Raw genomic sequence first — 12986 nt, 5'->3', positions numbered from 1 at the left:
TCCACAACAGTATTTTGAACATTAGATGAAGCTAGATTCAAAATTTCTTTCTTTTGTCGACATATTAGTGTGGTTTTTACAGATAGGATTTTGAATATATCTTTTCTCACCCTCCATAAATCAGAAAATAGCCAGAACAAAAACGTTTCGCTATTTTTTTTTTTATTTTTTTTTTAATAAAATGTTCAGGGAAATGATACATGAACAGACTGCTCCCTAAAAAAAACTTCAGAATATAAACAGAAAACCCCGGAAAGTTTGTTTTATGTAAGCGTTTCTGAAGTGGAGATTTCTAGCTCAGTGCATGAGAGAAAGCCGCCTTTAAAGACATAATTGAAATCTACAGATTCAAACAGTGTAATAAAATAAACTTGTGTGTTTTGGATGTTTTCTTTCCACTGGTCTGAAAAATATCATTATGAAATGCCAATTCTTAACATTTCAAAATTGACCCGTGCATGTAGTAGTGCCTTGCCTTAATACAGATTACTTCAAACTAAACCTTGGAATCCACGATGGTTAAATTGGTAACTCAGTAAAGTGTTTTGCAAGGAAGAACGGATACGTCCAGTGGTGAGACCAATTTAAATTCAAGCAATTATAATCTTAAATCATAAATAATGAAAAAAAAAAAAAAAAAAGTAATTAAATATACCACAACTTTTTTTTCAAGTTTACATTGTATTTTACTCAAAATACAGTTCATGTGGCCTGATCAGACTGAAGGAGTTACAATCAGGGAAAGGACAAATAAAGGGGTCACACACTCCACCCAGGGGTCAGGGGTCTGGGGCCCGATGAGGAAAGAAAGAAGAACCAAACAGAGACGGATTCACAAACTGGCCAGTTTAAAAACTCCAGTGTAATATAACCTACAGATGAAGGCTTTTGCTAGTACCCCAATTTTTTTGTTTAACTTAATTTTTTTTTTAAGTCCACTGTTTGCTGTCCAGTGACCTTTCAAGTCTTTTGTCTATCACGTCAGTCTCTGGATTTATTTGCCTGCTCAACATAGACAGTATTCCAGCACTCCTCTGTACTCTCTCTGTCCGTGTGTTGGTCAAAGAGGAGGGGCCAGTCGCTGATGTTCATTGGCTGCTGCTGGAAGACTGGCAGGGAGTTGGAGCAGAGCTATGCACCAGGAAGTGTCCATGCGCTGTTCCATCTATTATCCACACACAGAAATCCTAAAAAACAATCCATTTGTGTTCTGTTATTTAAAGATACTGGCATCGAGCAGAAGATAATGGGTCACAGGTGCAGATACGTACAGTGAAAAGAAGCGATCTGGCTATGTTTCAGACTCGGCTTCCTGTTCCACACCTGCTGCCTGGCGCATGCCTTTGATTGACAGGTACATCTCTTCCTCTGGATCATAGTAATAGAACTTCCTCAAGTAGACAATGAGCGGTCTATGATGAAAAAATAAAAGTTAGTCTTTTTAGGCACTTTGTATGCAAAGTTTTTTTTATGTTATACTGTATACACATATATATGTTTTTTTCAATAAACGTTTTCTCAGTATTGACAATAATAACTGTAAAAGATTTCTCTTGATATTCTAATAATCATTTTATACATTTCGATTAATAGTATTTACTTTAAAATACTTTTGATAGGGGCCCTGAATGCCATATTCTTTCTGTATGACTTAATTGACTTAATTTAGATTTGTAAATTAATATAAATCAGTAAATTATTACCTACAATGTGTCCAAATGTCTAAAACTTCAGAAGGTCAGTAGCTAGAACTAATATTTCATGCAATTCCTATATACACCACCATTCAAAAGGTGTTTTTTATTTATTTATATAAAATAAATTAATACTTTTATTTAGCAGGGATGCAATAGATTGATCAAAAGTGACAGTGAAGACATTATTAATATTACAAAAATATTTCTCTTCCAAATAAATGCTGTTCTTTTGAGCTTTTTATTTATCAAAGTATTCTAAAAAATGATTTACGTCGATATTTTTATATTAAATTTAATATTTGTATATTACACGATTAATATTTAGACATGTTTCTTGAGAGGTAATTTGAAAGTAACGTCTGCTTGAAAATTCAGCTTTTCCATTGCATGAATAAATTACATTTTAAAACATTAAAGGCATTTAAAAATATTTCACAATATTAGTGTTTTACTTATTTTTTGATCAAATAAATGCAGCTTTGGTGAGCACAAGACACTTTTTCAAACCGTTAACTTACAGACCTCAAACCTCTGAATGGTAGCGTGACGGAGATGGAAATAATCAAAATAATGTCCAGTGTGAGGGAGTCATACTTGGGGAGGGGCAGCTCCTGGATGTGATCTATGCGGACCAGTTGTCGGATGCAGAAACGGCACAGATGCTGGAGGGATTTCACATTGCTGAAGCGTGAGACCGGATAGAGCAGCTGTACAGGGGTCGGGGGCAACCCTGAAACAGACACCACACGTTTCATCTCGCACACCCTCAAACCTGCTTTTGTTTTTTTTCAAACAAAAATAATGCCTTTTATTTCTGAGCATATTGGCAACTACCTGAAATCAAATAAGCACTAAAATGAAATTAAAGCTAAAGTGAAGTATTTTACGGAGCCCCGCACATGACATGCAAGAAAAAATAAATAAATTGTGCGCACGATTTACTAATTCGTTCCCTCAATGTACTGAAACGTGCACACGATTACTATTGCGTTACCTCGATTTGCTAAATCGTGTTTAAACACAAACAAAACTAATAAAAATGACAAAAGCACATAAAATAAAATCTAATTTAAAATAATAATAAATACTATAATAGTATATAAGTAATAATATACATAATGGGAGCCAGATTACTTTTTTTAATTAAATTTTTGTTGTGAGAACTACTGAATATATGTAAAATGAATGTAACATAAATTTAACATGAAAAGTAGCTAGTTTTACACACAAATTGTCTGTATAGCTTTTTTAAAAATGGTGAAAAATTGACATGTTGATATTCAGATATAATATTTAGCCAATGTATTATGTCCCATCTTTTGTGCATCAACCTGTTCCTAATCACACAGAAAAATGAAATGCTTTTTATGCAGCAGCAGAGTCCTGTCTGCAAGGGATATTTGTAGTCTTACCAGGTACACGTGAACGTAGGAAGTAGAGGAATTTCCCATTTTTGGAGTGCATGATGGCGCGCTCGATGAATTCCACCACAGAATGACAGCGGTCTTCAAATTTAGGGTGGCACCATAAACTGAAGGTTCCTGAAGAGTTAAAAACAAACTTTAAGGAAAAAATGACACTGATAAGAAATTACTCCAATTTGCTACAACTAAATGTATTCGTTTTTTTTTCTCAAATTATATTTATGGTTTGGTTCAAACCTAACATTTTGATTTAGAATGACAAAACATTGATACGTAGTAAAACATTTTTTAATTTATTTAAGACCATGTTAATGTATTTTCTCCAGATAATTTTACTTAGTCTATATGTGTGTGTCTGTGTGTGTCTATATATAGGTCTATATGTATATGACTCTGGACCACAAAACCAGTCAATGTTATTTGTTAAAGTGTAAATTTTTTTCAAAATTGATATTTATGCATAATCTGAAAGTTAAATAAATAAACTTTCCATTGTTGAATGGTTTATTAGGTTAGAAAAATATTTGCCTGAAATACAATATTTGAAAATCTGAGGGTGCATCTAAATATTAAGAAAATCACCTTTAAAGTTGTCCTTATGAAGTTTTTACCAATGCATATTACTAAATAAAAATTCAGTTTTGATATATTCACATTTGGAAATTATCTTCAAAAATATGTTCATGGAACATAATCTTTACCTAATATCCTAATGTATTTTTGGCTATTGCTACAAATATACATCTGCTACTTATGACTGGTTTTGTGCTCCCTCCAGAGTCACATATGTATGTTTTTCTGCTTACATTAAAAACATTATATTCAATTTAGCTGTAATATGAAAGTAGCACTGTCACTTAAGATGAAAGATAAAATATGTTTAATTTACTTACTTTGAATTAAGACAACTTCAATGTACCTTAATGTTTATTGTAATGACATTTTAAAATATGGATCACAGTTTCTTTTATATATATATATATATATATATATATATATATATATATATATATATATATATAGATATAGATATAGATATATCTATATATATATATATATATATCTATCTATATATATATATAAAACATTATATATATATATATATATATATATATATATATATATATATAAAATGAATAAAACCCACAATAATTTCTGCAGTCAGTAAAACTAGTATGTTTTCTGCACGCCTGTCTAACATATTTACATATAACATATATGATGAAATCAGGCCTTGTAGTCAACACTGACCTTTTAATCTACCTTCAAACCACTTGAGGATATGGTTAAGATCAGGATTTCGTGTGTTTTTTAGCTACACATTTTGAGTCCAAAAAGAGTTTGAGCGTGTTAAGAGATATGTATATACATATGTGTGTGTGTGTTTACCTCTGTAGTGCTCCATGCGTGTGTGATGTGTGACTCCCTGTGAGCGAAAGCTGAGGCTGAGGATATATCGTGGGTCTGAACTGTCCCGAACCAAAAACGACCCATCTGGCTTTCCTCTCAGCTTCATTTCAGCATCCTCCCAGTTCATCGGGCCCCAATACCAGCCACACTGCAGGCGCAAACACACAATGACCACAACAGTGAGAAAAACACATAAAACCCACAACCCACAAAAGGCCCTTAGCTGTTATAAATTGATTGTAAATCACGGCTTCTTTGGGCTTACTGCTTCAATGTTTTAGTCTCTCACCCGCTCCAGCTCTCTCAGGCTGGCAGTGAAGCTGCTGGAATCGGCTCCTCTCAGTGGACACAGGATTGGGGGCGGGGCCACTCTAGCCGGGGCCGGCGTCTCCATTTGTGATTGGACAGAATGTGGAAGTGCCCGGAAGAAAGCATCTGAGACACATCAAATATTGAGTTATATATATATTCTTAAACTAGCTAAATGAAAAGTGTAATCAAAAATACAGTTAATTTTGCTATATTGTGAAATATTATTACATTTTTTTCTATTTTAATATATTTTAAAAAGTAAATTATTACTGTGATGGCAAAGCTGAATTTCCAGCATCAGTAATCCTTCAGAAATCATTTGAATTGTCAGATTTTCCACTCAAGAAACATTTATTATTATCAATATTAAAACAGTTGAGCTCCTTAATGGTTTTCTGGAAAGCACAATAGTTTTGGTCCAGATTCTTTAATAAATAGAAAGTTAAAAAGAACAGGATTTATTTGAAATAGAAATCTCATATAAGATTAAAATGTATTGATATATGGGAAATTGTATATTTTGTGGTCCTGTAACTGATCACCATTTTTCACTATAGTGTGACAGGACTATAAGTGTCTGTAATGTCTAATATGAAGATATTAGAAACTGTATATGAACTACGTATAGCAATTCGACAAGAATCCAGGGCTAGTTGTCACATTTTTTACACCAGTGAATATTTATCAGCCTAAGTTTGCTTTGAATGTTCCTTTAATTTCTGTATTGGCACAAACCTTACATTCTTTGCTACAAAAGAAAAAAAAGATGTTCAACATTATTGTCTAGGAAAAAGATACAGTACACTGAACACAAGTTGCTCTTTTGTGACAACATGCCCCGGTTGTGTTTTATATTGTGTTCACTTGTTTGCCCAACAGCTGATTGGAAATTGTAATTTCATAGGATTCTCTGTGACAACTTGCCCCGGTGTCCCCTATAGCACATCACACTGCAGGACACCGATGAAATGTCATATCAACTACCAATAACCATGTATACATGATATATTCTAGTTACTGTATCTTTAATCTCCTTTATATTTCATACACAAGTTATATTTCTATTTGACAAAGAGTTTGAACTCTACAGTATGACACTATCGCTCACACTTCCTCTTTTCACACCGCCTTTTTCCTCTAACAGCAGGAAGTGAAAAACGAAACCACACGATCAACCAAAGCCTTTGTTGAGCAAAACGATACATGTGGTGGGTGACATGTATTGTCTTTGCCTTTGCCGTTCACAAAAACACCAGTTACATTCACACTTCATTCAATAGAATAAAGGTGCTTCTTAGGGCAGAAATTGAGCTCTCAGAACCATGAAGACACCCTGAAACACACAAACCGCCCCCTCCACTGCACCCAAGTCTTACCATTGAGGCTGAGACTATGCTGGATGGTGGCGTGGAGAGGGGGAGGAGGAGGAAGAGGCAGAGGGAGAGACTGCAGGGAGGCTCCCATTACACTCACTAGGAAAGGCCCAGGCTGCGGCCCACCTATATCGTCTGGAAGAGAGCAGGAGGGAGGGTTCAGAGCCAGGAGAATAAGGAGATGTCACAGAAAAAGAAAGCAACAGAAGCGATGAGAAGTGTCTATTAGAATGAGACAGGTGCCACGGGCGATGAAGAGGAATCAGAACATGACTGAATTCAACCCTAACACCACTCAGCTTCAGAGAAAAGGGACGTATATTACCAAAAATAGACCAAAATGCAGCCAGATTAAACCGCAGTATTTGAACAAACATGAATATCGCTTTCAATGACCTGCGCCATAATGGAGCAGGACAGATCCTCCAATTATGTGACGATATCTGATGATCCTCTTATAGCACTTGAAGACTAAGACACCGTGACGGGACGCATATGACACAGTGAGCTGCAACGTGGGGAAACAAAAATAAATCTATACGCTGGCATGTGCATTCGATCACACACTCACTATGCTGATGCTAAAAAAATTTACTTTAAAAGAATATTCCGGGTTCAGTACAGTGTTATTTGAGATACTACTGTAGCTTTTATTAACACTTTGATTTAGTTTTTATTTTGATACATTCAGTTTTCATTTTAGTCTTCATTACAATTTTAGTAACTTTGTTGTATGTTTTTATCATTTAAAAAAATGTCTATAGATTTTTTATATACAGTATATATATATTTTTTATTTTTATTTTTTTATTTAAAAGACAAGTTAGATTTAAAATGAGAAATGTTGCCTTGGCAGTTATTTTATTTTATTTCAGGTAGTGTTTATTTTATTTTTGAAATTAGTTTACTACAATAATAATGCATATTTTTTATCCAACACTTTTAAGTGTCAGTTGCCACAGAAATTTCAATAGTGCAGCCATAAGATGTGAGCAATATTGATAACATGACTGTTGGGTGGAAAAATCACTTACAAACCTTTTCAGTGTACAGTCATCTGTAACAATTAATTAAACAGCTTTATAGCTAAAAAAAAATTAAAAAAAATTGTAAAATACATTTTTATAAAAATTAGATTTTCTGCTTTTAAATCCTCCAGAAATTGGTCCTTTTCACTTCCATTTACAGTGACTTAAGTGTCATTTTACTTTTACTTTTTACAAAACAAGTCAAAATTATTTTCATGCTACTAACATTATTCCACAAAAGCATTTAATTGAGCTTAACTTGTATTGAAACCTGGATTATTCCTTATAACCTCCAACCTAAACATGATAAACAATCAACTTCAAACACACATTGACTGAATAATCCACATACCTATAATCATCTCCATTCACACATGACAAGATTGCTTCTTCATAGATCCAATACCTACATCTCCAGTACTGTGATCATTTCAATCTTCAGTATAAAGAGCACAAACTGCAACACTGAGCAGATGAACTGGAAAAGTGTCTAGAGAGGCCTCACTTTTTTAGAAATGGAACTGCTCACCGGTGAAGTCAAACTACAACTATAGACTTGCACAGTATCTCACTTTAAGTGGCGCTTCTGTGAATTTTATGCTTGCAGAATGCAATCAGAGACTCTGGTAACCATGAAATGAAAAGAATGAATAAGAAAGGGAAATGAAGTGAAAGAATGAGCGTGTGGGCTGACGTCCTACACTGCATCTTTAACATCCGCCTTGGGTTTGACCACAGAGGTGAGGTGAAAAACCTGCGTTTACAAAAGTGCAGCATGCATCTCAGCAGTTTGAACAATTGTGATGGGATTTTGAGGAGAGGGACAAGGTGCAAAATTTTTTTTTTAATTACATAAAAATAAAAATGTAAATAAATAATATTTTTTCCTTGAGATCCTATATTATTGCATCATTGTTTTCTTCTAAAGCCACACACCTGGCAAAGTTTAAAATGGATGATTTTGGTCGAATATTTGATTGACAGGACACCAGGTGAAACAAATAAGCATTTACATTACAAATGTGATCTGGTTAAATGCATTTGGTCTGAATGATCACAAAATATATCGACCATGTTTATGCATTTATTTAGTCATCTATCAACACATTTCCAACTTGAATATGCTATTTTGAAAGGTCCCCAAACTCCATAATATATTGTAGATTTAACTCTTAATATATGAGTTATCTTTTCCTTTGACATATTTGTTACCATTTCTTTCAGCCAATGTCTTAGATTTGGTGCACAAATACTTCAAGTCATTTTACTTGAAGTTTTACTTTACTTTAAATCTTTTATAACTTGATCTCTTTAGGATAACAATGAAATAAAAATATGTATGTCTATATTTAGTGCCCGACACTTGTAAGTGAATCTCCCAAAATGAATCTTAATTCCAAGTTCAAATGTTTGGAGTCAGTACATTTATTTTTATTTTTTTAAGAAATGAACTTTTATTTGGCTGTGGATGTGTTGAATTGATGAAAAGGGCCATCAATGATGTTACAAATAAAAGCTACTCTTTTGAACTTTATATTTAAAAAAGGTTCAAACTAAACTCTTCATGGTTTCCAGAATATAGATAATGATAAGCAAAGTTTCTTGAGCAGAAAACTGTAATAATATATGAAAGCTCATGCTACACTGAAGACTGTAATGGCATTTACATTTTATATAACATTAAAACAGAACACAGATTTTAAATCGCAATAATAGTTCACAATCCCTCTGTGTTTTTATTCAAACATGCATTTAAAAAATCTTACAAACCCCAAACTTTTAAACGGTAGTGTATCAAACCATGCACACAAACTGACACAGAAGCTAGAGGTGTCAGTGCGAAGGATAAAGTAATATACGGCGAAGAATGGGGGAGAAATATTTCGAGAGTGTGAAACAGATGGAGATGTGAAAGGTATGAATGAAGGAGAGCAGAAACAAAGGAGATGGAGGAGGTGTGTAACATCTGTAGTGGGGCTCACCTAACAGACTGAGGCTCCGTCGAGGGGGAGGTGGAGGAGTGGGAGGATGAGGGGAGTTCCTGCCTCTCTGAGAGATGTCCACATCAACCAAGGACACGGTCTCTCCTGTGACCAGAGCCACAATGACAACAGCCATAAGAACGACATTAACAGCATCCAATCTTATAGCTTCATTCCAAAGACAGGCTGAAAATTAGACTAATCTCATCCAAATCATGTGTCTGTGTCATTTTATTTCCCATGCACTGTGTAAGCTCATTAGTGGTTTGCAAATGTGCCTTATTTAAAATATTCCAAGGATTCCTTTAACTTCCACCCCATTATGTTTCTTTAAATCTTGGTTTACCTGTAAAAACGGAAGTAAAAGAGGCCGCAGAAAAAGCACTTTGTGCTCTTGTTAGTCCAGGCTGGCTGCAGAAAGAAAATAAGACATTTAAATTATAAGCGTTTAAGAAAGACAACATATCAGTTTTCATTATCTCAAGTCATAGTACAATTTTTAGTCTTAAATGTACAATGCTTTAGAAGATGATATTTTTTTAAGTACAAGTTGATGATGAAATGAAATGTATTTTTATCATCTAAAGTTTATGACAGAAATTATATTTTTAGTTGAATATTTATTATGAAGTAACACAGATTATGTTAAAAAGAAAAGGGCAAAAAGTGTCCAATTTTCTGATTCATTTTAATCACCAGTATGTGTGAGGGGCTAAATCTTTGACTGAATTGCTTCAGGGACAAATTTAAAGGTTAACAACATGCTAAAAAGACATAGTTTCTAAGTAAGAGGACAATGAATGCTAATATGCCATGTGATGCGTACACAATTTCCAATGTGTCTTTGGAAAGAGGTTTATGATTTGATAGTAAATTAAGGTCTGTGTTGTCCTACAACTCAAAATTGCACACAAATATTAAGCCACTGTACAAACAATAGGTTACTGACCAGACTACAATGGTTGTCAGAGTTGGGAAAGTTACTTTGGAAATGTAATAAGTTACAGATTACAAAGTTAAAATGTAATACATAGGGTAAACATTTAAAGCAGGCATGGTTAATCAAATCCTTGCATATGACAGGAAACACTGGCATCTAACAATGCATTGGAAAAAAAAAATAATCTAAAAAAATAAAGCATAGGCTATACACAAACCCAAATAGGAAATTAATCAGTTAAGCATATTCTGTCCTGTCTCTTAATTTAAAGCAGTCAATGCGATTCGAAAAAGAAATCAATAATTTCTGCATGTGTGGGAAAATATTGCAACCCCCTTTATTAATTAACATTTTTACGATTTATGGTTTATGTTGTATGAAAACGAACACGAAATTGTACACTCAAATAATACAGTATATAGACATATAGTCACAGGAAAATATGTACACATGAAAATAAAATGAGGCCTATACAAAAGTTTAGAGTTACAGTATTTCATTAAGGTTGTTTTGGGCGGATGGACTCACCTGGCCGTGTCTTGTTCTCCACCGCTCGCTCCGGACATGTCCACTAAACTGCCCGCAGAGGATATGGAGAACGTGACTGAAGGTCTCTTGTCCAAAAGGTTGTTAGAGCCACTACAGCTTTTAGTTCTGAAAAGTTTACTCAGACGGATTTTAAGCGAGCCCTTCCTGGATTTCCCTGGTACTTTCAGAGTCTTCTCTCCTCCGCTCGCAGGGTTAAGATGCGCCCGGGTCGCGCTCCGGTCCGGCCGGGACGTCGGCGTCGACGCCTGGCTGGAGCACGGGGTGCCCTGGCTGGGTTTGGTTTGGGACGGGACCTCTGGAGTCAGTCTGTCGCTGGCAGGAGCCTGAGGCCTGGTGTTTACAGAGTCTCGTAACAAGCAACACGCCGGCGAGCAAAGTCCCCCGGACACCACCGAAGGGAAACACTTGAGCGCAAAAGCACCCGGCTCCGCGTTCTGAGACTCGGTCTTCTGGCACGCATTGATACCCAGGCCGTTCACCTCCTCTGACCCGAGGCCCTCCAGCACCAGCAGCGCATCGCTGGTCTCGGTCGGGTCCTCTCCTTGTCTGATTCCAGCCGAGCCGAGCACGCTTTGACACGAGCAGCGCTGCAGCTCGCCATCCTTGAGGAGAAACTCGGGAACCGGAGCGACACCCAGCTCGCCGAATTTCCTCGCCAGCTCCAGAACAGGACCGTCGGGCAGCTGATGGAGCTGCCGCTGCGCCGTCACCGAGCTCGTTTTGTGATCCACCACCGGCGGCCAGTCTTGGTTGTCGGTGATCAAGCGATGCCGGTGGCACAGCTCGGCTCCATCCGTGTCCGTAGCAACCACTGGCAGCTTGAGCTGCGGATGCAGCGTCCATGTAGGCGGATGCTGAGCATCCACAGCGCCAGACTCGGAAGCAAGCGCCGCTTGGTCCTCAAAAGCTCTCCGCTGTTCCTCCGATCTGCTCTCGACGAATCCCTCGGAGTCTCTCGATATGTTTCTGAACACCAACAGCTGAGGCCCCATTCCACCTCGGTGCGTGAGATCGTACCCGTGGGCCTCGGCTGAATGAAGAGGAGGCGGCGGCGCAGACAGCGCAGGTCTGTTCGCCATCACTCCCGAGTCAGGTGCCTCCGTTCCGCTGGCCTGCGGAGCTTTGTTCACCGCCGAGATGTGGCCGTGATTCTGTGTGCATTCAAAGTTCCCCTTGATAGCCACCGACGACAGATTCCCATTCTCCTCGTCCAAGCGGTCGTCCTCGGCCGCGGAGACCAGGCGCATCAAGACAAAATCGGGAGACATATCTTGCGCGTTGTTCATTATTATTCCTCAATATACTGAAGGAATGAGCGATATCAGCGTTTCACATTGCTTCCAGTCATGAGATCTCGCTCGTGTGAAGATGGTGATGATGATGATGGTAATCCTCTTGGTGTTAGTTAGTTAGACCCCTCACTCAGCGCCAGCAATTAGTGCATATCAACACTATTTCAGTCGCTCCTTCAACATTGCGCACGTCCTCGTCTCATTTCGGGTCCGGTCTTAAAATCCTCCTCGGGTCTTCGTAGGGTCATACATAACGCTTCGTTTCACGCAATCCTAACGGCGTCTGTGGTCACATTACCGTCGAGGCCCCACCCGCTCGCTCACTTCCGCAAATTCGATGCGTTTCGCGTTTGGTCTTATCGGTGCCATTGCTGTCCACTTGGCTGTAGGCTATGTGCTGTCCCCCTTAGTGACGTGCACCGTGCTGTAACGTTGCTTTCATTTCATTTACCGCGCTGTTGTCTGGAAGATGGCCTTACCCACTGATGTTTAGCTGCATCAATTGTAGTGGCATCGCCTTTCCGCACGATTCCAGCGCCAGCGAAACTCTCCCTGCAAATCCCCACATTATGAGTCAAAGACAAATGACTTGCATGATATCATCATTTGAATAATGACTATAATCCTCATATAGCTACTAAAAACGTAAATCATTGTGTCAAACACAAGGCCTACAATCAAGAAAATATCAAATATTATTCTGGACATCATATTATGTAGCATAACTTATTTAAACAAAAAATGCATTGGTTTTATTTGATTTTTTTCGCAGGCTATTATTAACGCATAATATGGGGTATTTAACCAACAAGATTAATATATATTTAAATGCCAAATTTTAATTTAATGCCTTTCAATTAATGCTATACCCCAATAATTTAGCTAAATTAATTTTAGTTTTAAATACAAAGCATATTAAACTGCAGGACACTTCAACTTTCCAAAAGTATTTAATCTTATATACGCTTATAGATCATTG

General features: G+C 36.9%; 1 protein-coding gene across 2 annotated transcripts; it reads right to left on the bottom strand.

The window, feature by feature from the left end:
- Positions 1 to 661: 661 nt before the first annotated feature.
- On the bottom strand, positions 662 to 12554 carry socs7 (suppressor of cytokine signaling 7). 2 transcript variants are annotated; one of them, XM_052568892.1, is made up of 10 exons: positions 10695 to 12554; positions 9573 to 9637; positions 9227 to 9331; positions 6220 to 6351; positions 4821 to 4966; positions 4511 to 4679; positions 3110 to 3238; positions 2292 to 2427; positions 1272 to 1412; positions 662 to 1187 (listed from the first exon to the last, which is right to left on the bottom strand). In XM_052568892.1, the coding sequence occupies exons 1-9, from the start codon at positions 11999 to 12001 to the stop codon at positions 1292 to 1294; spliced, it is 2310 nt and encodes a 769-aa protein (XP_052424852.1). In that variant the 5' UTR covers positions 12002 to 12554; the 3' UTR covers positions 662 to 1187; positions 1272 to 1291. The 2 variants fall into 2 exon arrangements, with proteins under 2 accessions (XP_052424852.1, XP_052424853.1); XM_052568893.1 differs by lacking the exon at positions 6220 to 6351 and having other exon boundaries at positions 10695 to 12552.
- Between the last annotated feature and the right edge of the window lie 432 nt (positions 12555 to 12986).

The sequence above is a fragment of the Carassius gibelio genome, chromosome B11 (assembly GCF_023724105.1).
Source record: "Carassius gibelio isolate Cgi1373 ecotype wild population from Czech Republic chromosome B11, carGib1.2-hapl.c, whole genome shotgun sequence".
In the NCBI taxonomy this organism is placed as follows: Eukaryota; Metazoa; Chordata; class Actinopteri; order Cypriniformes; family Cyprinidae; genus Carassius; species Carassius gibelio.
The sequence above is the reverse complement of the archived record's forward strand: the minus strand, read 5'-3'. Positions and strand labels throughout refer to the sequence as shown.

What these genes read in the sequence shown, in the direction of transcription:
- socs7 (XM_052568892.1), bottom strand. Translation starts at nt 12,001, where the DNA reads ATGAACAACGCGCAAGATATGTCTCCCGATTTTGTCTTGATGCGCCTG. An exon ending in GGAGAACAAGACACGGCCAG is followed by an intron (nt 9,638 to 10,694) that starts GTGAGTCCATCC and finishes TTCTTTCTGCAG; the next exon opens with CCAGCCTGGACTAACAAGAG. An exon ending in TTTTACTTCCGTTTTTACAG is followed by an intron (nt 9,332 to 9,572) that starts GTAAACCAAGAT and finishes CTCTGGTCACAG; the next exon opens with GAGAGACCGTGTCCTTGGTT.